The sequence below is a fragment of the Xenopus laevis genome, chromosome 7L (genome assembly GCF_017654675.1).
Source record: "Xenopus laevis strain J_2021 chromosome 7L, Xenopus_laevis_v10.1, whole genome shotgun sequence".
Taxonomy (NCBI): domain Eukaryota; kingdom Metazoa; phylum Chordata; class Amphibia; order Anura; family Pipidae; genus Xenopus; species Xenopus laevis.
This window is the reverse complement of record NC_054383.1, coordinates 97,197,993-97,223,966: the sequence shown is the minus strand read 5'-3', so window position 1 is coordinate 97,223,966 and position 25,974 is coordinate 97,197,993. Positions and strand designations below refer to the sequence as shown.

Below are 25,974 nucleotides of genomic sequence, written 5' to 3'. Positions count from 1 at the left end.
ATGTTTCGTATACAAAATACAGCATTTCTAGCCTTGTTCTATTTTAGACTTTAGTTCCTCTTTAAAGGAACAGTTCAGTGTGAAAATAAAAACTGTGTAAATAAATAGGCTATGCAAAATAAAAAATGTTTCTAATATAGTTAATTAGCCAAAAATGTATGTATAAAGGCTGGAGTGACTGGATGTCTAACATAACAGAACACAGCTTCATGCTTTTCAGCTCTCTAACTCTGATTGATCCTCAGCATTCAGCTCAGATTCAAAAGCAACAGTTATGACCCATGTGCCCCTCCCCCAGTCTCTGATTTGTTACTGCCTGGTAACCAATCAGTGGAAACCAAGAGAGCTGCAAAGCAGGAAGTAGTGTTCTGGCTATTATGTTAGACCTCCAGTCACTCCAGCCTTTATACATTACATTTTTGCCTAACTATATTAGAAATATTTTTTATTTTGCACAGCCTATCTATTTACACAGTTTTTATTTTTACACTGAACTGTTCCTTTAAGGTTCAGGTTTGCAGAAAGCATCCTTACCCATAAGTCAATTAGCACAGATGGTTTCTGGATCTTGCCAGTGCTTGATCCTGGAAACATATCAACCAAGCTTCCATTTAAACATCTCTCTAGTGTAACTTCTTAGCCTCCAGTTCTCCTAATCATACACCCGAACATCACACCATATAACATGTCAGCAGGGCAGAGGGTGATGCAGTGTCAGATTGATCAAAATTACAGATTTTTCTAAACTTAATTTTTGAAAATTCAGCCCCTAAATGTAGCTGTACCATTGGATTGGGTATTTACTGAAAAATTTGCATAACGATATTAAGATCACTCTCTGCATGGATTTTTTCTTTACATATGACATTATTATTATTAAAGCATGAAAACAATCTGTTAGGCCCACCCTGCAGCAGCACAATGCACTGCTGTGGTAATATTAAAGGAGATAGCAATAGGGTTTGCAAATTGTTTATTCTACAAGACAGATGTTGGCCATAATCTACGACTGACCCAGAAGTCTGTTGGTTTTGGCGTCAAACATTCTTTGCAAACAGACGGCAGCAAAAATGCTGACGTGCTAGACATCAATATGATGAATTTGTACATTGGTCAACATATTTTCAGCACTATCCTACATGCAGGACTACAGCGTTTGCTTTTGTCTTCTGCTACTCATCACTGGCCTCCAATGTGTTGTAGGACATCTTAAGAATTGCTTTATGCATATGTAATCGGATATTTCTTGCTAGAACATGTTAAAAGGATTTCTTGGGATTATGTGAACCAATTAGGAGGGCAATATCCTTTTTATTACAAGATAAATTAATCCAAATATAATTGATACAGGATTCATCTTAATAAAAAAAAATCCACCTCACTTCTATCTATATCTTACAGTTTCACTTGAAAATTCAATCTTTTTACAATAGAGACCTAATCGCTGGCTGATGGATATCCATATAGGACAAATTGTGGAGCCTGTAAGTGCACGGTGTTGTAGATAAACAGTGGGTATAAAAAGTTTGGCCATGGATGTTGGTTTCTTCTTAGAAAGGTGCTGGATTAGCTGCCTCTACATATTGTGTGCAGACATAAAGTAAAAGAACAAAAAAAAGTGCGGTTTTCTTGTTTAGAAGATAACAGATTTGTTTCCACTAACATTTTGTACTAAATAGATGGTAAAAATGAAGACATCTGGTGATTTAATAACCAGACAGACTGCAGTGAACCTACAACCGGTTCTCTTATTATGTTTGCTTCCACAGAAAACACGCAACCACTCTTCTCGTTCTAAAAAAAATAAAATAAACCCATGAGCCAACTGATATTTCACTTGTACAACAGTAGCACAAATAGCAATGACCCGAAATGTGGCGTGGGAGTCCAACTGCACAGAGCAGTCTATGTTCTCTGACGAGTGCTAGTTTGGTCTCTGATTCTTTTTATTTGCACTTCAGACAAGGCCTTCATTCCTGGGCTATGCTTCGAAGTACATACTTAACTGTGTAGGCAAAGGCTGCAAACCCAACTATTACGAATACATTAGCCAGTGCACCTCCTAATAGTCCATGGTTACGGTTTGGCTGCTGAAGGCCAGGATGATTTGCTGCTGCCAATGGAACATGGCCATTCAGAAGTGCTGCCCCATTTTGGCCAATGTGTGCTTCTGTTTCTGGTACAACATCTGGGAGAGGAAGTGTCTGCGGCCTGTTGTTTAGCTCTTCTTGTGCACGCTGTTTTTGTTTGATTTCCTGAAAAAAGAAAATAGCAGATTCACCAACACCAAGCTTTGATCATAGCAAAGTATTACTCAAAGGAAAATGCATGGATCTCAATTTGCCTAAAGGGTTCCATGACTTCTCTGCAGGACAACCATGTTATTAACATGTATTTATATGGCGCCAACATATTTTGCAGCGCTGAACCATGTTAGTCAGCGTCTTGAAGGGGGCTCACATGGGACATAACTGTTCAGTGAGTTTGCAATTGATCCTCAGCATTCAGCTTAGATTCAAAAGCAAACATTTATGACCCATGTGCCCCCCCCCTCAAGTCACTGATTGGTTACTGCCTGGTAACAAATCAGTGTAAACCAAGAGAGCTGAAAAGCAGGAAGTAGTGTTCTGGCTATTATGTTACACATCCAGTCACTCCAGCCTTTATACGTTACATTTTTAAACATTTTAAAACACGTAATGGTCTATTTTTATTTCTTAGCAATGCATGTGCCATATAAAATAATCTGCCTATATTGATTATTGATTATAGGTGATGAGGTGCCCACAAGAGATACAATATAAAATGAATTGGCAAGTGCCTACATACTTACCCCGATATACAACAGCACTGCAGCAGGCATTTTCAACGTGTAGGGATCAATATGTGACATAAATGCAGAGAGTAACAACATAGAAACAAGCCTCACCTCTACAACTTCTGGGAACAGTTCACAGAATACTTTATCTTTTAAGTTGAATGCTAAACTCTGTGTTGCTAGCTGTCGTTTCTGTGGGGTGGGGCAAAAAAAATAAAAAAAGTTATGTTAGATCACGGTTTAGTTAAATAATAATATTGTCAGACAGCAGTTATATAAAATATTTATCTTCAATTACTTTGGTTGCAGCCTTGTAAAATGTATTCTCCATCTGACTGGCTTAGCTGCTTCAAATAAAAATGTTTTGGTTTTAACAGGGTTCAAAATAAACATGAGGGAAAAGAACTTCTGAAGGAGGTAGCAGGAGCGAGATGGTGTGACAAGTGTTTTAAATTGTATTTACATTAATATATCCAAACTATGATTTAACCCTTTAAGTGCCACAGAACGTAGAATCTACGTTCTGTGGAAAAGTAACTTGAAATGCCACAGAACGTAGATTCTACGTTCTGCAGCACTTCCGGGTTGTGGAGCGGAGGAGCGGCTGTTAGAGCCGCTCGCTCCGTTCCGCTTCGATCCCCTGCCCCTAGGCAACGAGCAGAGCAGGGGATCGAGTGGCCCCTGGGGCGCGATCGCCCAGGGGCCCAAAAGCAGCAGCAGGCACGTGTTACTTACGTGTCCTGCTGCTGCAGCCTGCACTGCGCCGTTGATCTCCGCCCCCACAGCACAGGAACACGAGGATCGTCGCAGATGTCTTCCTGGGACCCCTCCACATCGTGTGCAACAGTCTTCAGCGACTTTTTCAGGTTAGTGCAACAATTACACACACAAACACACCAACACACACTTATTACAGTAATACACACTTAGATTCACACTTACACACACTTACACATACATTTTTGGGGATTGGGGGGGTCACTTACACTCACTGCACTTACACACATGTGCACACGCACACACGCGCACATAACATGTAATTTACCATTTGTACACACGCACACGCACATACATGGCATTGTGGCTTTTTTTTTTTTTTCTTATCGCATCGTCTCTTTTTTTGGCTGAAAAAAATGTTTTATTGCCATTACGAATAGCGTATTCGCTAACCGTACTGTGCAATATCTTTTGTATGTTATTTCGGTGATTATATTGCAATTTTGGGTATTTTGGTGCATTTTTAGCCATTTTATTGAATTTTTAGCCATTTTATTGCATTTTCAGCTCTGCATATGTTGTGTTCACTTGTTTCTAGCCGTATAACCTGTTTGGCCCAGCTAAAATATTCAAACTGTGATTCTGATGGCCGATAACACTATTCTGGAAAAAAAACATTGATTTTTGTGGTTTTATTGGATTTTTTTTCATTTCACTCTTTACTGCCTTATTTTGTTTTGCCTTGTAAATTTTATCTACTATATATCCATTTGGGGGTCTCTGTGCGCCACATAGTTTGGTATATCTATGCATATTGGGCATCAAAGTGTTCCGTAGACCCCTGGCGTTCATATTCAGGATGTTTTATGCTGATACGTTACGAAATGTGGGGCATATAATGGGGTAAAATTCAAGCTTTGTGACGATTTTCAGAAATTTGATAAAAACCGTTATGTTCAGCATTGCTTTGCAGTTTGGCAGTTTGTAGTAGAAACACTTATTTACCCATATTGGATTCGTCAGAATGTGTACTTTCTGAAAATATATGGTTTTCTGGGGTCTCTGTACTGTTAGGGGGGTCTAATGTCGCATAATACACACACCAGGTGCTTATATTGCAGCAGCCAGAGCGTCAGCTGTGAAAATGTATATACACTATTGTCATTTGGTGGTCTCTGTGCGCCACATAGTTTGGTATATCTATGCATATTGAGCATCAAAGTGTTCAGTAGACCCCATGCGTTCATATTTAGGATGTTTTATGCTGATACGTTACGAAATGTGGGGCATATAATGGGGTAAAATTCAAGCTTTCTGACGATTTTCAGAAATTTGATAAAAAACCGTTATGTTCAGCATTGCTTTGCAGTTTGGCAGTTTGTAGTAGAAACACTTATTTACCCATATTGGATTCGTCAGAATGTGTACTTTCTGAAAATATATGGTTTTCTGGGGTCTCTGTACTGTTAGGGGGGTCTAATGTTGCATAATACACACACCAGGCGCTTATATTGCAGCAGCCAGCGCGTCAGCTGTGAAAATGTATATACACTATTGTCATTTGGTGGTCTCTGTGCGCTACATAGTTTGGTATATCTATGCATATTGAGCATCAAAGTGTTCAGTAGACCTCTGGCGTTCATATTTAGGATGTTTTATGCTGATACGTTACAAAACGTGGAGCATATAATGGGGTAAAATTCAAGCTTTGTGACGATTTTCAGAAATTTGATAAAAACCGTTATGTTCAGCATTGCTTTGCAGTTTGGCAGTTTGTAGTAGAAACACTTATTTACCCATATTGGATTCGTCAGAATGTGTAATTTCTGAAAATATATGGTTTTCTGGGGTCTCTGTACTGTTAGGGGGGTCTAATATCGCATAATACACACACCAGGTGCTTATATTGCAGCAGCCAGCGCGTCAGCCGTGAAAATGTATATACACTATTGTCATTTGGGGGTCTCTGTGCGCCACATAGTTTGGTATATCTATGCATATTGGGCATCAAAGTGTTCAGTAGACCCCTGGCGTTCATATTTAGGATGTTTTATGCTGATACGTTACGAAACGTGGAGCATATAATGGGGTAAAATTCAAGCTTTGTGACGATTTTCAGAAATCTGATAAAAACCGTTATGTTCAGCATTGCTTTGCAGTTTGGCAGTTTGTAGTAGAAACACTTATTTACCCATATTGGATTCGTCAGAATGTGTACTTTCTGAAAATATCTGGTTTTCTGGGGTCTCTGTACTGTTAGGGGGGTCTAATGTCGCATAATACACACACCAGGTGCTTATATTGCAGCAGCCAGCGCGTCAGCCGTGAAAATGTATATACACTATTGTCATTTGGGGGTCTCTGTGCGCCACATAGTTTGGTATATCTATGCATATTGGGCATCAAAGTGTTCAGTAGACCCCTGGCGTTCATATTTAGGATGTTTTATGCTGATACGTTACGAAACGTGGAGCATATAATGGGGTAAAATTCAAGCTTTGTGACGATTTTCAGAAATTTGCTAAAAACCGTTATGTTCAGCATTGCTTTGCAGTTTGGCAGTTTGTAGTAGAAACACTTATTTACCCATATTGGATTCGTCAGAATGTGTACTTTCTGAAAATATATGGTTTTCTGGGGTCTCTGTACTGTTAGGGGGGTCTAATGTCGCATAATACACACACCAGGTGCTTATATTGCAGCAGCCAGCGCGTCAGCCGTGAAAATGTATATACACTATTGTCATTTGGGGGTCTCTGTGCGCCACATAGTTTGGTATATCTATGCATATTGGGCATCAAAGTGTTCAGTAGACCCCTGGCGTTCATATTTAGGATGTTTTATGCTGATACGTTACGAAACGTGGAGCATATAATGGGGTAAAATTCAAGCTTTGTGATGATTTTCAGAAATTTGATAAAAACCGTTATGTTCAGCATTGCTTTGCAGTTTGGCAGTTTGTAGTAGAAACACTTATTTACCCATATTGGATTCGTCAGAATGTGTACTTTCTGAAAATATATGGTTTTCTGGGGTCTCTGTACTGTTAGGGGGGTCTAATGTCGCATAATACACACACCAGGTGCTTATATTGCAGCAGCCAGCGCGTCAGCCGTGAAAATGTATATACAGTATTGTCATTTGGGGGTCTCTGTGCGCCACATAGTTTGGTATATCTATGCATATTGGGCATCAAAGTGTTCAGTAGACCGCTGGCGTTCATATTTAGGATGTTTTATGCTGATAAGTTACGAAATGTGGGGCATATAATGGGGTAAAATTCAAGCTTTGTGACGATTTTCAGAAATGTTATAAAAAACGTTATGTTCAGCATTGTTTTGCAGTTTGGCAGTTTGTAGTAGAAACACTTATTTACCCATATTGGATTCGTCAGAATGTGTACTTTCTGAAAATATATGGTTTTCTGGGGTCTCTGTACTGTTAGGTGGTCTAATGTCGCATAATACACACACCGGGTGGTTATGTTGCAGCAGCCAGCACGTCAGCCGTGAAAATGTCTATACATATTGTCATTTGGGGGTCTCTGTGCGCCACATAGTTTGGTATATCTATGCACATTGGGCATCAAACTATTTAGTAGACCCCTATGTTTATATTTAGGATGCTTTATGCTGGTAATGATACATGGACAATACGTTGCTGGAAAGTTGAAGCTTTGAGGCAATTTTCAGATATTTCACCAAAACCGCCAAATTTGGCAAAGCCTTGCGACTCAGTAGTTTGGAGCAGAAAGGCATGGGTACCCATTTTAGATTCTGTAGAATGTGTACTTTCCAAAAATGTATGGGTTTGGGGGGTAAACATATATTTCTGTGTTTTTACCCCACAAAAATGCAGACAATGTGCTGATTTTTCATTAGCTGACGTTACCCACAGGACAATTTGTATGTGCTAACTTCATTTTGGGGCCTCTAAATGCCATATACTTTGGTAAACCTATGCACAGTGGGTACCAAACTGTTTGGAGGACCCCTGGCAATCACAATTTGGGTGCTTTTTTGTGATACGTAATGATACATGAGTGATATGATGCTGGATAGTTGAAGCATTGAGGCAATTTTCAGATATTTCACCAAAACCGACAACTTTGGGAAAGCCTTGCGACTCAGTAGTTTGGAGCAATAAGGCATGGGTACCCATTTTAGATTCTGTAGAATGTGTACTTTCCAAAAATGTATGGGTTTGGGGGGTAAACATATATTTCTGTGTTTTTACCCCACAAAAAATGCAGTTAATGTGTTGATCTTTCATTAGCTGAAGTTACCCACAGGACTATTTGTATGCACTAACTTCATTTTGAGGCCTCTAAATGCCAGATACTTTGGTAAACCTATGAACAATGGCCACCAAACTGTTCGGAGGAACCCTGGCAATCATATTTAGGGTGCTTTTTCTTGGTGCATAACGATACATGGGTGATATGGTGCTGAGAAGTTGAAGCTTTGAGGCAATTTTCAGATATTTCACCAAAACCGACAATTGTGGGAAAGCCTTGCGACTCAGTAGTTTGGAGCAGAAAGGCATGGGTACCCATTTTAGATTCGGTAGAATGTGTACTTTCCAAAACTATATGGGTTTTGGGGGGCAAACATATATTTCTGTGTTTTTACCCCGCAAAAATGCAGTCAATGTGTTGATTTTTCATTAGCTGAAGTTACCCACAGAACTGTTTGTATGCGCTAACTTCATTTTGGGGCCTCTAAATGCCAGATACTTTGGTAAACTTATGAACAATGGCCACCAAAATGTTCAGAGGAACCCTGGCAATCATATTTAGGGTGCTTTTTCTTAGTACGTAATGATACATGGGTGATATGGTGCTGGGAAGTTGAAGCTTTGAGGCAATTTTCAGATATTTCACCAAAACCGACAACTTTGGGAAAGCCTTGCGACTCAGTAGTTTGGAGCAGAAAGGCATGGGGACCCATTTTAGATTCGGTAGAATGTGTACTTTCCAAAAATATATGGGTTTTGGGGGTAAACATATATTTCTGTGTTTTTACCCCACAAAAATGCAGTCAATGTGTTGATTTTTCATTAGCTGAAGTTACCCACGGGACTGTTTGTATGCGCTAACTTCATTTTGGGGCCTCTAAATGCCAGATACTTTGGTAAACCTATGAACAATGGCCACCAAACTGTTTGGAGGAACCCTGGCAATCATATTTAGGGTGCTTTTTCTTGGTGCGTAACGATACATGGGTGATATGGTGCTGAGAAGTTGAAGCTTTGAGGCAATTTTCAGATATTTCACCAAAACCGACAATTGTGGGAAAGCCTTGCGACTCAGTAGTTTGGAGCAGAAAGGCATGGGTACCCATTTTAGATTCGGTAGAATGTGTACTTTCCAAAAATATATGGGCTTTGGGGGTAAACATATATTTCTGTGTTTTTACCCCACAAAAATGCAGTCAATGTGTTGATTTTTCATTAGCTGAAGTTACCCACGGGACTGTTTGTATGCGCTAACTTCATTTTGGGGCCTCTAAATGCCAGATACTTTGGTAAACCTATGAACAATGGCCACCAAACTGTTTGGAGGAACCCTGGCAATCATATTTAGGGTGCTTTTTCTTGGTGCGTAACGATACATGGGTGATATGGTGCTGAGAAGTTGAAGTTTTGAGGCAATTTTCAGATATTTCACCAAAACCGACAATTGTGGGAAAGCCTTGCGACTCAGTAGTTTGGAGCAGAAAGGCATGGGTACCCATTTTAGATTCGGTAGAATGTGTACTTTCCAAAAATATATGGGTTTTGGGGGTAAACATATATTTCTGTGTTTTTACCCCACAAAAATGCAGTCAATGTGTTGATTTTTCATTAGCTGAAGTTACCCACGGGACTGTTTGTATGCGCTAACTTCATTTTGGGGCCTCTAAATGCCAGATACTTTGGTAAACCTATGAACAATGGCCACCAAACTGTTTGGAGGAACACTGGCAATCATATTTAGGGTGCTTTTTCTTGGTGTGTAACGATACATGGGTGATATGGTGCTGAGAAGTTGAAGGTTTGAGGCAATTTTCACATATTTCACCAAAACTGACAATTGTGGGAAAGCCTTGCGACTCAGTAGTTTGGAGCAGAAAGGCATGGGTACCCATTTTAGATTCAGTAGAATGTGTACTTTCCAAAAATGTATGGGTTTGGGGGGTAAACATATATTTCTGTGTTTTTACCCCACAAAAAATGCAGTTAATGTGTTGATCTTTCATTAGCTGAAGTTACCCACAGGACTATTTGTATGCACTAACTTCATTTTGAGGCCTCTAAATGCCAGATACTTTGGTAAACCTATGAACAATGGCCACCAAACTGTTCGGAGGAACCCTGGCAATCATATTTAGGGTGCTTTTTCTTGGTGCATAACGATACATGGGTGATATGGTGCTGAGAAGTTGAAGCTTTGAGGCAATTTTCAGATATTTCACCAAAACCGACAATTGTGGGAAAGCCTTGCGACTCAGTAGTTTGGAGCAGAAAGGCATGGGTACCCATTTTAGATTCGGTAGAATGTGTACTTTCCAAAACTATATGGGTTTTGGGGGGCAAACATATATTTCTGTGTTTTTACCCCGCAAAAATGCAGTCAATGTGTTGATTTTTCATTAGCTGAAGTTACCCACAGAACTGTTTGTATGCGCTAACTTCATTTTGGGGCCTCTAAATGCCAGATACTTTGGTAAACTTATGAACAATGGCCACCAAAATGTTCAGAGGAACCCTGGCAATCATATTTAGGGTGCTTTTTCTTAGTACGTAATGATACATGGGTGATATGGTGCTGGGAAGTTGAAGCTTTGAGGCAATTTTCAGATATTTCACCAAAACCGACAACTTTGGGAAAGCCTTGCGACTCAGTAGTTTGGAGCAGAAAGGCATGGGGACCCATTTTAGATTCGGTAGAATGTGTACTTTCCAAAAATATATGGGTTTTGGGGGTAAACATATATTTCTGTGTTTTTACCCCACAAAAAATGCAGTCAATGTGTTGATTTCTCAGTAGCTGAAGTAAAGTCCTGATCAATTTGGATGTGCTAACTTCATATTGGTGTCTCTAAATGCCAGATACTTTGGTAAACCTATGCATAATGGGTGTCAAACTGTTCAGTGGACCCCTGGCAATCATATTTCAGGTGCTTTTTCTTGGTACCTAATATAGTTTGGGATATGCGGAGCAGCAAAATAAAACCTTTGCAATGATTTTTCAGAATTTTGATTTTTTTTTTGAAAAACCGCTATGTTCAGACAAGCTTTTATGTTTGGTAGTTGGGATTAGAGAGACATAGTTACCCATTTTGTAATCGGCAGAATGTGTACTTTTCAAAAATGTATGGTTTTCTGGGGTAAACCTACGGTTTCAGGAGTTTTTGCCTTGGAATCTAAAGCATGCCGTTTTCTGCCTTAGTGCTTTCAAAATTCGGCAATATACTGCCGGGAGTTTTTGAGGTACAGAAGTCCTAAATCTCCCTAAAACTATACATATCTGGTATTGGCACGTTCGAGAGACATAAGGCTTTCCAAATCAGTTGGATTTTCATCCGTAAAATGAAATATTTTTCTGGTATAAATTGATATACGATGAAAAATGGTAATTTTTCATTTTTTTGGTATTTAGCACTATAAATTTTTTTGCACAGGTGGAAATACATGAAAACTCAGGCAGATTTAGAAAGCTCAGTTTCTACCGAAAAAACAATGTATAGTTTTCCTAGGTAAACTATAGGTTTCCCCTCAGAAAATGCCCCTAAAGTGAGAGAGCACAAAATGTTTCAAAAACGGCTGGCATTTCGCGTAACCAAAATGTGAAATTCTGCTGGCACTTAAAGGGTTAAAGTATGAAAAGGTATTGGGACTCACTGTAAAGTCTGATGTTTCTATGCTCCCCAGCGTGGGACCTTTTTCCACCATAAAGCTAAGAAGACCAGTTAGAATTGTTGACACTGACCATGCTGGGTTCCATGTGTCGGGATGGAAGTCTGTGATGGAAAGGCAGAGTCTAGTGGAGAAAATAAATTTAAAAAAAAATCTTTAAAACCATGAAATCTTGGAAAGATCAAAAATTGAACAGACATTAAACAAACAAAATAATATTCATGCCAGCTGTTTAGGATAAGTAGCACATTAAAAGTGGTTAGGGGGTCAGTGTGCAAAGTGGGGGAAAAAACAATGCAATGCACCTCTTTTTGCACTTGCACACTACCTTTCACCAGTGTAAAATTGGAGTGCAAAGGCTTGCAACTAACTGCACAAGTACAATGCTGTATTTGTGAGGGACTGTGGGGGTCATTTAGAGAATGCAGGTCACAAAAGGCCTTTGTCCTTAATGTCTGACAGGGCTGGTCTGAGCCCCCCCTGACGTTGCCCACTACCAGTAGGGGTCTCTGTGGATGAGCACTAGGGGCATGCTCTTTTGCCCAGGGGAATAGTAAACAACCCCTGAAATGTCATACGGAAAATTTGGTGTAGCTGGCCTCCAGATTGAGTTTTTAACTGCTAACTTCAAAGCAAGTCCATCTTAATATATATGAAAGTGAGCCAAAGCAGTTATTTGAGTTTAGCTTAGTCTGAGAATATGCCTGCTTAGGTTTAAAAAAACAAACAAAAAAAATCCAAATATATTTGAATGGAACACTATCATATTAGATGGTTTTTTAACAAAAAAAAGGGAAGTACTACTTACTGTATTGAACTAATGTTACATTGATCAAGCAATACTACGTGCAGTTAGGATTATGCCCCCCCTTTTTTTTCTTTGTATTAAAATGTTATTTATACATAATTGCATTTCCCCCCTACCTACGTTGTATAGTTATGTATAATTTGTCATGTGAACATCTGCATCTTATCAAACTCATGAGGCTAAATAATGAGTACGACAATTGTAATATACATGATGGTTATTTGAGACAATATATGGATTTGCAATAGTAAAAGCAAAACAACTGTTATAAGAAGCAAACAACAAATATTTGCAATAAAAAATATTGAAACAAAAAAAAAAACAAAAAAAAAAAAAAACACCTTACCGGGTATTACATTTAAATCGTCCGTTTGGAGTGATCATATAAATACTAGGAGGTTTAAAAGGAAATTCTCTTGGAAAAACAAGCTTTCCGTGGTAATAACCGCCTAGTAAAGAGAAAAAAAATTAAGTTAAATCAAGTCTACAGAAAATATAATATCTTCACTAAATGTACACATTATGTATATTTTAACAGGTGAATTAAAATATAACCTCCTTGCCTCTTTTTGAGATAAGCTCATTCAGCTTGTGCAGAAAACAACTATTCCCCTTATAGCGTTAAGAAACCCATCCCCGTCTCTCTGTTCCACTGCAACGTTTTGAATCACAGGACCACGGGGCCTTTGCTTTGCCCCCTATGGAAAGCAGAATGACTTCAAGGCCCAGAATCCATCACTTCACTACAGAACATTTGTGTGTCAGATGTAGGAATTTGTGCTTCTGCCAAAGTCTATTCACTTTCAATCGATATACTCTTAACATGCAGTGTTAGTCATCAGAGAACCTATCCCCTCTGTACCAGCAGGTACCACTACAAGCATCCTTTAACAGACATCTTCTTTGGGAGTTGAAGAAATAGCTCAAACAAGTATGCAAGTCATTTGGCAATGTTGTACAATTAAAACTGAGGTGTATGCCTCTATAGTTAATTACATTATCTCTGTATTTGACAAGAAATAGTAAGCATTATTGATAACCCGACTGCTAGCAGCGTCAAGCCAGGGTGGTGGAGAGTATGTACCTATATAATTTAGGAGCACTAGTTGTGATCTGGTAGCACTTTTTGAACTTTACATTCAATTGACGTGGGTTTTACTTTTTGCCTTGAGTCCGCTTCTATGGTTCTTAAGGGCTAATTTAAAGAGCTACCAACACCTTTTTTAAGAAATGTCATCCGCTGCATCGTCTTTTAAGAGCATGACCCCAATTCACCGGAGAAGCTTTGGAACGGAGAAGCTGAATATTTGTATAGGGGAATGTAGGCAGTAACCCAATTTAAATAGCCTCTCAGACAATCAGGGTTGGCTGGACTGGCAAGAAATCATGAGAAATAGGGTCCTATGGTTGATTTTCAAATGATTTTTCAAACCGTGTTAGTAACTGCTGCTAAGCATTATTGATACAGAGTAAACAGTTACTGTGAGATCCACATACCTTCATAGGGTGTCATCTCAGGTCCTCGCACCACATAGTGCCTATACATCAAAAGTAAAGATTTTTTTCAGTCTATACATAAAATGTAATCATTAGATCAAAATTGCAGTTCCTGATATCTCACACATAAAATGGCAATGTTCTGTTTCAGTGTAAAAATAAAAACAGGCTAAATAGATAGACTGTGCAAAATAAAAAATGTTTCTAATAGTTACTTAGCCAAAAATGTAATGCATAAAGGCTGGAGTGACTGGATGTCTAACATAACAGAACACTATTTCCTGCTTTTCAGCTCTCTAACTCTGAGTTAGTCAGCGACTTGAAGGGGGGCCACATGGGACATAACTGTTCAGTGGGTTTGCAATTGATCCTCAGCATTCAGCTCAGATTCAAAAGCAACAATTATGACTAATATGGGCCCCCCTCAAGTCACTGATTGGTTACTGCCTGGTAACCAATCAGTGGAAACAGCTGCAAAGCAGGAAGTAGTGTTCTGACTTTTATGTTAGACATCCAGTCACTCCAGCCTTTATACATTCCATTTTTGCTAAATATATTAGAAACATTTTTTATTTGCACAGCCTATTTATCCAGTTTTTATTTTTATACTGAACAATTCCTTTAAAATGTCTTATTATTGATATTGGCTCCTATCTACCTTCCAGCATTTCATGCAAACACTGTGTAAGCTTCAAATGTATGCAACCCAGGCAACAAAACAGCTTATTAAATAACAAAACTGTATAGCTGCAGAGCAAAAGTTATAATTCAAAAACCACACAAAGACAGTTTTAAACTGTAGAGGGGTGTGCATTAGAATGAGGGGAAACCAGTAATACATTGTTATCTCATAAAGCAAAAGACTGCTGTTTATTTGCGGAGTGTAATGCAGAGGCGACGGATCAGCAGAAAGCCAAGCTCTCTCACAAATCTGTCACAAGATATGACTTTGGCGAAGCAACAGAACTGTTAAGCCCTCTTACAGGGACAAGGGTAAGGAGGGCATATTTAATAGCGTGCCCTACAGTTTTCAAGAACAACTTTACATGCACATGCTGCCAGAATGATAAAGGGGATGTTCAACTTGCAAAATCCTAAGAATGGGGCAGGACTCTGCAAAAGAAGCGCTTCTACAAATATTATGTACATTTATGTTTCTGGAATCCTCCTCTACCATGTAAATGCAAGCAAGGAAGAATCTTCTGTAAGGACAGTGCGGTGACAAGCGCTACTGCACATAACGAATACCTACATTACTGCACTACTGTTGTTTGATTAGGAATACATCCATTTTGATACATTTGATACAAAATGTTGCTAATTCCCCCCCCCCCTCTACTGAAACACGGTTACACATTTTCCCCAGCACCATTCAGAAGCTTGGTTTGCATCCTGAACTTGTCCATATTTAACTTTTCATTTTCATGAGCTGCTAGGTCATTTCTTCCTCCTCTTGACCAGACTGTGTGATCTGTACATGTGTATTGTACTAAGTGTAAACAGTGCACCATAGGTATTGAATACAACATTTTCCAAGGTCACCTCAGACCAATGAACAAATTTAATTTTAACAATACCCAAAACTTTATTTATTAGTTACATAGTTAAGTTTGGTTGATGGACTGGAGTTCATCAAGTTCAACTCCAACTCATACCGACCCTTTTTATACATTCACAAACTATATTCAGGTATAGGATTTGTTATCCGGAAACCTGCTATCCAGAAAACTTAAGGAAAGGCCATCTCCCATAGACTTAATTTTATCCAAATAATCCAACTTTTTAAAAATGATTTCCTGTTTCTCTGTAATAATAAAACAGTACCTTGTACTTGATCCCAACTAAGAAATAATTAGTCCTTATTGGAGCAGAACCAGCCTATTAGGATTATTTAATTTCTAGTAGATTTAAGGCATGAAGATCCAAACTACGGAAAGATCCGTTATCCAAGCATTGTGGATAACAGGTCCCATACATGTACTGTATTATTAAAGTATTGGTTAAATGTTATAAGCAAACGCAATATTACACACACACACACTTTTTGCAAAACTGTGTCTTGTGATCGTATAATAGGTCCCATACCTGTGCAGGTGCTTACAAATGAATGCCATAAAATCCAACAAAAAGACCATTATTTGCACTAAATTTAGCTTAGTCACAGTTTTCCCTGCAGTCTCTCATTCAAGTGTATGCCACGTAGGAATGTTTATTCACTTTGCAGGGCCTTCTAAGAAGCTAGAACTGATGTTGGAAGGAAAATATTTACCATTAGCTATGCAGTTATAATGCACTGATTGTGTGTACCTGTTGGAGTTTACAACCACAATAAGGGTCTAAAGGAAGGGAAGCTGCTTTGGCTAATGAATGCAGCCTGGCACTGCACAAACAAGCTAATTCTAATCATTTTTGCATCAGGTGCCAAATGTCTGTTTTCTAAGAACAACAGAAAATGGTGCATAGGTTGAGGAACCACTCTTTGTACTATAGCACAAGTGGCATTTTGACCACCATATTGGTCTCATGGAGAATAGTGTGGTAACTAAATACCTATTTGAGACATTTCTATTGACATTATAATTAGAACGACAGGTGTCCAAGTTTAACGGTTATGTAATTCATTATATGTTCTCCCCATTCAAGTATGATATATCACATAAATAGCTAAACTGCCACTCTGGTCCCACCAGAATTGCAATGGAGACTCATTTTACAGTTTAAATGAAACCTATGCCCCCCAAATGAATTCTTGAACAAAAGATAGTTTGTATCAAATTAAGTGGCATATTAAAGAATCTTAAACTGGAATATATATTTAAGTAAATATTGCCCTTTTACATCTCTTGCCTTGAACCACCATTTTGTGATGGTCTGTGTGCTGCCTCAGAGATCCCCTGACCACATATACTGCAGCTCTAACTGGAACAGGAAGAAGTGTTGAAGCAAAAGACAGAACTCTGTCTGTTAATTGGCTCATGTGACCTAACAAGTATAGTTTGTTTGCTATGTCCCAGGGGGGGTGCCCTTATTTCTTAAAATATTTATGATTACCCAATGCACATACTACAAAAAAGTATATTACAGGTATGGGATCAGTTATCCGGAAACCAGTTATCCAGAAAGTTCCAAATTACGGAAAGGCCATCTCCCATAGACTCCATGATAATAAATTAAGCCAAATTTTTTAAAAATTATTTCCTTTTTTTCTGTAATAATAAAACAGTACCTTGTACTTGATCCCAACTAAGATATAATTAATCCTTATTGGAGGCAAAACCAGCCTACTGGGTTTATTAAATGTTACATGATTTTCTAGTAGACTTGAGGTATGAAGATCCAAATTACAGAAAGATCAATTATCCAGAAAACCCCAGGTCCCGAGCATTGTGGATAACAGGTCTCATACCTGTCTTATGAAAATGGTTCATTTACATGAAACAGGGTTTTACATATGAGCTGTTTTATGCAATATATTTTTATAGAGACCTACATTGTTTGAAGGGTTTAGTTTTCCTTTAAGAAATACTAGTTAATTTTAATAATGGGTCTGTTCACCTTAAAAAAAAAAAAAAGTAAAAATTATACAAAATGTTTAACCCAGGGATCCCGTAGAGATCTATGAATCACTATTTAGTGCTGGGGAGCTGAAAAAAAAAAACATGGCAGATTTCACTACATTTCTGGTTGGGCCTCTGATCTATGTAGAAGACTTGTTTACTTTTCTGGTTATTTATGCAGAAGTTGCAGACTTTTTTTTATATTTTGCCACATCTGCAAATCATACACTGATGACAGAAGGCCAAATAAAGGGGCTTTGTTTACCTGTATGTATAAGGTCTATTTTTTCAGCACTGGTGAAAATGTGTATGGAGCCAGAGAGAAACAATGAAACCTTTTATTTATCCATTTGTCTGAATGGAGACGTTGCAGAAGCTAAACAGATCCTGAAAAACAAGTAGCTGTTCCTGTTCATACAGAATTGGGCATAACCAGCTACCTATGGTTTCATCTGATTTGTCCATAACAAAAAGTCTGTACTTTGGCAAAACACATTTGGACAGACAAAGCTATTCTGATAACGAACATGGGAAATGTACAATAAACTTGAAATTACTTTTTAATACTAGACCTAATTGACAGATTATATGGACCATGTCTAATTTGTAGTGTTCTGCTCAGGGGGTTGCAAGGAATGTGCCCTTGCTATAAAACATTGGAAAATATTAACTTTGTCTACTCTTAAGTAAAGAAATGTACTAGCATATGAGTTAAAGGAGGCCTCAGATGAGACAGCATGAAGATTACGTGCAACACTGAAAACAGACAACGGAATACATAAACGAACCCAAATATAGAAATCCAAGTTGTATAATATAGGCATAGTAAGTTGCTAACATATCCACATACAATACATATTAAGCTCCCCATAGACGCGACGATTCTTCTTGCCGAACGACCGATTTTAGGGAAGCCCGACCAATCCTTCGAAATTATCGTGCGGTTAGTGGTATTCGAACGATCGTACATCTTATGATTTTTCGGCCGACATCTGTCAGGAAATTGATTGGCCAGGTCAAAAAATCTTTGTCGGTCCCAGTGCAATCTATCTATGTTTGCAGGGCCAAGCAGGCAGCTCCCCTTTGTTTTCCTGGTAAATTGGTCTTTTTAGTTGATGGTAAATTCGTACGATCGTTCTGAGAAGATCGTGGTCTCACAATCAGGATCTGATCTTTTAAAAATCTCAACATCTATGGCCAGCTTTACACATATGTAGGAAAGGCTAAAATTACTTGAGCTTTATCAGAAAGGTCTATAGAAATACACCAGTAAACCCTCAAAGTAATGCTGCTCAGTCCTCTGTAAAAACAAACACAGCATTTCTTTCCTTCTATTGTGTACACATGGGCTTCTGTATCAGACCTCCAGGGCTAGGGCATGCTCAGCTTGCTTCTCTCTCCCTCCCTGCTTTTATCTGAGCCCAGAGCTATGAGTGAGGAGTGAGAGAGAGAGACACTCAGGTAGGAAGTGATGTCACACCAATCAAACATGGCAGCTGCTATCCTAAACAGAGAGAGCTTCTCGAGCTGTTTACTCAGGTATGGTAAAGCATTCTGCAGAATAAATATAGTGTTCTAGCTTGCACTATTGTAGCCAATATATTGGCAATAAACAGCTTTGGTAGCTTTCCTTCTCCTTTAAGACACAATGTGAATGCTCAACAGGCCGCTGATTCATACGATGACACGCAATAGTATATCAGTACATAATGTAGAACTGTGAATTAAAAAAAAAAAAAAAGTTGTCATAGAGTAGTTTTCTGGATAGCAGGCTCCCAGATAATAGATCCCATGCCTGTACACCTATAACCTAGAGCAATGATCCCCAACCAGTAGCTCGTGAGCAACATGTTGCTCTCCAACACCTTGGATGTTGCTCCCAGTGGTCTCAAAGCAGGTGTTTTTTTTTTAATTCTAGGCTTGGAGGCAAGTTTTGGTTGTATAAAAACCAGGTGTACTGCCAAACAGAGCCTCAATGTAGGTTGACAATCCACATAGGGGCTACTAAATGACCAATCACAGCACTTATTTGGCACCCCAGGAACATTTTTCATGCTAGTGTTGCTCCCCAACTCCTTTTACTTCTGAACGTTGCTCACGGGTTCTAAAGGTTGGGGATCCCTGACCTAGAGAATAAGCAAGGTTTAATTCTTGCAAAGGCATGGAAATCTTTCAAGTCTTCTTACTGCTTCACTTAACAGCAATATGTAGTAAAACAATACCATAAATAGATACATCTACAGAATATAAGGAAAATAAGAAAGAAGATACACTAAGGAAGACCAAACAACATTTTTCGAACACTCAAGCTCTCCGCTAAAATGTTATACAATTAAAAGACCCTTCAAGCTGAAATAGTACAATGATAACAGGCGCCACTAAAGATAGCGCTCAGCAAAAGTTGCTGTAGGTTCGGCTGACCATGCCCATGTGAAAATAAAGCTGGATTGATTTTACCACTGGCCAAGGGTCCTTGAGTGCACGTCTGTGCAAAACGGAGCTCACCTCAAAAATAAATAACATTTTAATAACAAAAAATGTAAAATATACCTCATCAGTTACTTCCTTTCACAATGTAATTATCAGTCAATGCATAATCTTAATATAAAAAAAAACGTCAGTGACATTTAAAACAAGTAACGAGGGAAAAAGGTATGTTGAAAGATTGCTTCCCTTGTTTTAGACATTGCTGCTGTAAAACAATTCTTACCATTCAAGGATATTTGAAGGAAGGGGTTCTGCACAAATGTAAGGCACTGGGTCTTTCTTGATCCTCAGGTAATCTTGTTTTAACCTCTGGGTGGCAGTTGTTGGAGCTCTCTTATTACTATTGTTGCTCATCTGGGTAAAAAAAGAGTAAGATAGCTTGTAAAAAAAGGACTTAAAGGAATTGTTCAGTATAAAAATAAAAGCTGGGTAAATAGATAGGCTGTGCTAAATAAAAGGTTTTTAATATAGTTAGCTAGCCAAAAATGTAATGTATAAAGGCTGGAGTGACTGGATTTTTTACACTGAACTGTTCCTTTAATTCCTGTTTTATTGCTACATATATACGGATATACTGGTGTAATTTGTGGTTAAAGAAAAACAACACATGTATAGTGATTGTTTCTTTGACAAACCAGTTCTAATAGAATTTGTCCCCCTCCCCATTTCACATTACTGAGAAGTTCTGCTACCTGTCAGTGACAGATGTATTTGTACTAAAATGCAAATACACCCATTTTCACGCATTACAACGTAATTTCGAACATTTTGAAAAGACTGATATAATAGTGGGGCAAAAAAAAAAAAACAAAACAATACAAACTCCCCAGTGTGTCATTAAATTTAAAGGGGACCTGTCACCCTAAAGGTGGCCATAGATGCAAAGATCCGCTCGTTTGGCAACACCGCCAAATGAGCGGATCTTTCCCGATATGCAATTAACAAACATGGCTATATCGGGTGTAATCTGATTGTTTGGCCGTATGGCCGAACGATCTGATTACGATGTGCCGTGGGCTCCGGCGGGATCGGTCGGGTCAAAATCAAACCTAACCAATAGACCAAACGAGCGATCTCTGCCGGACGAAAGATGTCGGCACATGCCACACACGATCCGAAAATCGTACGAATCCTCGATTCGTACAATAGGGTCTATGGCCACCTTAAGGAATAATTCCAAATCCTGTTGTTTCATGGTAGTGAAGTGAAATATAAGTTATTTAAGATTTCTTTTCTTTCAGTCTTGAAATCCACAATCACAGCAAGTAGGCAGGTGCCATTTTGAGGACACTGTGATTGAGGCAAGCTTCACATCATCCCAAAATCTTGTTTATGTGTCAGAATGGGGGACCTGATGCCCATACCCATGCACTGGCTACTGAATTAGATGATGAGGAGCGAGGGGGAATGTGAGTTGTACAGTGGTAGCTAGGAAGTGTAGAATGGAAAGTGAAATTTGCCTGCCTTAGGCATAAAGACAGGGGGCAGGTGAAATACAATTGAAAGCTGACGTTTAAAACATGTTTATAACAGATGAGGATATTTTAATAATATGTCTGGGTGACAGGTCTTTAATTGTGCGTGTGTATATAAATATATGTACTTTAAAGGGGACCTGTCACCCAGACATAAAAAGCCGTGTAATAAAAGTCCTTTTCAAATTAAACATGAAATCCAAATTCTTTTTTTTTTTTATTAAAGAATTTATAGCTGTTGTAAACTCGTTTAAAAATATCAGCTTTCAATCAAATATTTCCTGCTCCTCCTCAGGTGGAGCAGGCAGTTACTTTCACTTTCCATTCAGCACTTCCTAGATGTCGCTGCTCTCCCCACATTCCCCCTCTCTCTTTACCATATAAGTGTGTAATCAGTACATGGGGATGGACATTAGGTCGCCCATTCTGCTGCACAAACAAGATTTTGAGATGATGCAAGGCTTGCCTTAATAAGTGTCCACAAAATGGCTCCTGCCTGCTTGCTATAATTATGAGTTCCCAGAATGAAGGAAACAGGATTCAAATAATTTATACAGTGTAATTAAAAGTTTATTTTGCTTGACTAACGTGATAAAATAAGATTTGAAATATTTCTTTTGGATGACAGGTCCCCTTTAACAGATGTCTACCTAAAGGGAGGCTTTTACCCTGACTTTAGCTGCTAAAGTAGCAAATACTAGTCAATTTTCTCAATATGCAATAATTAAAAACAAAAGAGTGATACCATCATATCACTCAAAATGGCACACGTTCTGTGACCGTTATGGTGGGAGTGAAGGGGCAGACGAAGGACGTGGGCTACATTAACAAATGTTATAAGGAGCCACAAATGGCCATACTGAGGATAGATCCAGTTGTACATCGGTGCCCACTTGCTGATCACATATCTGCTATGTCCCTAATATTTGGGTCTTTCAATGGGAGTTTTTAGGGCATTACAGTTTTACTGTTGCATCACGTATAAAATGACTTTATTCTATATGTGGGGGTTATATCCGTGCATGAATGAAAAGAGAAGAACAAAAGCAGACTGGCTCATGTCTGTGAAGTCATAAAGACAACTGTCCTGGCCTGTGAGACTTGGGGCTCTGCCACTCACTGCACTTCAGCTCTAGCACTGGGGTCTCCTTCCTATTCCCCAAATCTAAGATCACTTCGAAAGAAGGGGTGGCGAGTGGTAAAGTGACGGGACACCGGGTCCCTCCACTATTCGTCAGTGGTGAGCTGGGCCCTGCTCCCCGGCCTCTTCCTAATTGCACATTGAGTCCTTTCACACCACACACCTATGTGGCCTACCAGCTGCCAATAAATCATTATTCCCAGGGGAGCCTCCTGCTCTGTTCCTGTAACAGCTCCGCACTTCTCCACCTGACTCCTCTCACCTCTTAGCGCGGCTCACTTCGCCCCTTTTCTGTCTTTATCCTCGTTGTCTTTTCACTCCCCCCCTTCCAAATATGGTAGCTGCTAGTTCCCGGTTGATAAGAGGCCGTGGATGACGTTACGATCACGTGAACGTCTCTGGGAACGTCTTCGTCACGTGACATTCGTCGCGTATTCGGCGCCTTCTTCAAATGGTTTTTCGGGGATTGCCTGGAGAAGAACGCTGCCACAGTGCTCTACTGAGTATTGGCGTGCGCTGGGTAGCATTAGGTTCTTTTCTTTCGACAGGAGTTTATTCAGTTCTACGAATATGGGGGCACTTGCTGTTCAGTGGAGGCTAAATCTATTGCATACTTGCTGGTCTCTGTATAGTTGCCAAATTTCCCCCCTAAAGACCGAACGGGGCAAGGCCGTGACGTATAGGGACGTGGTTGTGATGGGGCGGGGCTATGACTGCAATTGGCCAATCGCTGTATCAATCATGGGGAATCCTACCCGGTTTTCCTTATTTGGAAAACTGAGAAGTTTTGACCCAGGCAGTAATGTTGTGCGGGCTGGCCCGATACCGCAGGTAGTGTTGCCACCCAGCTGGTATGTACTGGCCTAGGCTGTAAAACACCTGCCAAGGCCGCGGCCGGTATTACAAATTTACCTGCAATGTAGCTGCCGATAAATTTGTAATACACCTAACAAAAGCCCGTGGCCTGCCCCCAGCCTGGTCAAAACTAACCTTTTTGCCTGACGGCTTCTTGCCAAACGCATGCCTTGGCTTTGGCCCCTTTGACATCATGACCCACGCAGCCAATCGTGCATTGTGGCTCCGCCCCTTTATCATTACGACCCACGCCTTTGCCGTCAGGACCCGCCCTTTTATTCCTGCCCCCCTCCACCAGCCGGTGGAGTTTTTTTAAAAGATGGCAACCCTACCCGCGGGTTTGGGCTGACCTCGCATGCTTCTTTCCAAATGCCGGCTTCCGACTTCTGGATTGAGCTTTTATAGATGTTTGACTTTCGCCCCGCCCCTTTTGGTGGTGTGGGTCTATTAATGGAACCAGGAAGTCAGGCAGGTGCGCGTCGGGAAAAGACCAACCCACACATCACTACCGGACAGCCCTTTAAAATACCAGGCTGTCCTGATCAAAACCGAAAAGGGGGCAACACTATCTCTGTAAGGCGTGTGCCCTTAATTTTAGGGGATTATTTGGGCCTGCTTATATGTGGCATGTTTTTAATTTTTGGGGTAGGGGTGCTAATGAGTTTTGAGGTTTGTGGGGGTTTTTTTTTTTTTTTTGAAGGGGGATTGACTTTTTATGTACTGATATTTTCAGGTTTGACGTTGACGTGCTTCAAAATTTTGAGCTATGGGGAAGAGTCTTAGAATGTGCTGATGGTTTTGGTGTGTTAGATAATTTTGTGTGATAATTATGTTTTTTTTTTGTGCATAGAAATAGTTTTTTTTTCTTAAAAAACCTTTCTCGGTGCTGTTTTGCTAATGTGCTTTTTTTTTTTTAACCCAGAATTTTGAGGGTAGATTGGGTGAGTCCTATGGGGGCATACTTATTTAGATGGCTCACATACACTTTACTTTAGAGCTGTACACACATGCATAAACAAACACACACTTTCTAAAACTTTTTTTAAAAAAAATGTAGTTAGTTCTTTATTTTATCAGTTTTCCTCTTGTTTTTCCACTATAAAGGGGCCGATTCACTAACTTCGAGTGAAGGATTCGAAGTTAAAAAACTTCGAAGTTTGTTTTGGGCTACTTCGACCATCGAATGGGCTACTTCGACCTTCGACTACGACTATCGAAGGATTCGAAGTAAAAATCGTTCGACTATTCGACCATTCGATAGTCGAAGTATTGTCTCTTTAAAAAATACTTCGACCCCCTAGTTCGCCATCTAAAAGTACCGAAGTCCTATGGGGAAGGTCCCCATAGGCTTGGCTAACTTTTTTTTATCGAAGGATATTTCCTTCGATCGTTGGATTTAAATCCTTCGATTCAAAGGATTTTATCGTTCGATCGAAGGAATTATCGTTTGATCGAACTATCTGCGCTAAATCCTTCGATTCGAAGGATTTTAGTTCCTAGTCGAATATCGAGGGTTAATCGACATTAGTGAATCGGCCCCATACTGTTGATTTCACAGCATGGCTATTAGATCAAGTATTCCGACAGCTGTCAGATCTGTTATTTTGTCATTTCATTGGTTTGCTCAATTGTATTTGATTTTTTTTTATTGTGGTTTTATGCTTGCATTGTTTCTTACTTTTGTAGTTTGGAGTAGAAAGACACAATTACCCATTTTGGATTTGTCAGAATATATATTTTGCAAAAATATATGGTTTGGGGGGGGGGTCTTTGTACTGTAATGGGGGCTTGCGGCACATAATATGCAATCAGAGGGCTTTATTTACAGAAGGCAAACTGGCAGTCCAGAAAAATCATTTGCACTATTTTAATCCCTACATGCAACTTCATTTAGTATATCTATGCATATTGGGCATCAAACTATTCAGTAGATAAGTGGAGTTCATATTTAGGGTGTTTTGCCATTGTATATAAGAAATCTGGTGATATAAATGTGGCAAATTATAATATTTTAAGGCTATTTTCAGAAATGTCATAAAAACTGCCTTTAGCGTAGCTTTGCAGTTGGGTAGTTTGGAGTAGAAAGACATTCTTACCCATTTTGGATTCTTCAGAATGTGTGCATTATTTACCAGTAGGGACTTTTATCTTAGTATCTAATTCTATGTGGGAGAAAAGATGCTGCAAAATGGAAGCTTTGTTTTATACAACAACGATTACAAGGGACGGTTATTTTTGCCTTTGGTATTGATAGTTATTACTAGTATACATGTGTTCTGAATACTTTGTATCCTCTTTTGCCTTTCAGATTAATTTTTTTATGTAACAAAGCATGATAAACTGTTTCTGCAAAAAATCTAATTTGTATCCATAAGCTTCGCAGTTTCTCTGAATAGTTGCCATGTGTAATACACAGTAAATTTATTTTCAGATAGGCTTTTATATGACAACATTATGTTCAAGTGCAGAGGAAAAAAATTCTGTAATTGCTGTTGTGTTTTCCTGCTAAGTATTCTGGTCAGGTGCAAAGTTCCAGTGTAGGTTGTTAAATTAAAGATTTAATTAGTAACTGGGGCTGTCTAATCTTGCTTTTTATCATTGCCTTTCAAATGAGGGGCATTAGAACCTTTGAAAATAATTGATGCTACTAGAATGATTATATGAATACTATAAAGCAAAAACAATTTTTGTCTTTAGCTGTAAAAAAACAGTAAAATAAA

At 39.1% G+C, this 25,974-nt stretch overlaps 1 protein-coding gene across 3 annotated transcripts; it reads right to left on the bottom strand.

Moving 5' to 3' along the window:
• Window positions 1-956: 956 nt before the first annotated feature.
• Window positions 957-23,060, bottom strand: ube2j2.L (ubiquitin conjugating enzyme E2 J2 L homeolog). Of its 3 annotated transcripts, none has more exons than XM_018224596.2 (7): window positions 22,563-23,060; window positions 20,007-20,137; window positions 13,740-13,780; window positions 12,589-12,691; window positions 11,420-11,558; window positions 2,930-3,010; window positions 957-2,255 (listed from the first exon to the last, which is right to left on the bottom strand). In XM_018224596.2, the coding sequence occupies exons 2-7, from the start codon at window positions 20,135-20,137 to the stop codon at window positions 1,971-1,973; spliced, it is 780 nt and encodes a 259-aa protein (XP_018080085.1). In that variant the 5' UTR covers window positions 22,563-23,060; the 3' UTR covers window positions 957-1,970.
• Between the last annotated feature and the right edge of the window lie 2,914 nt (window positions 23,061-25,974).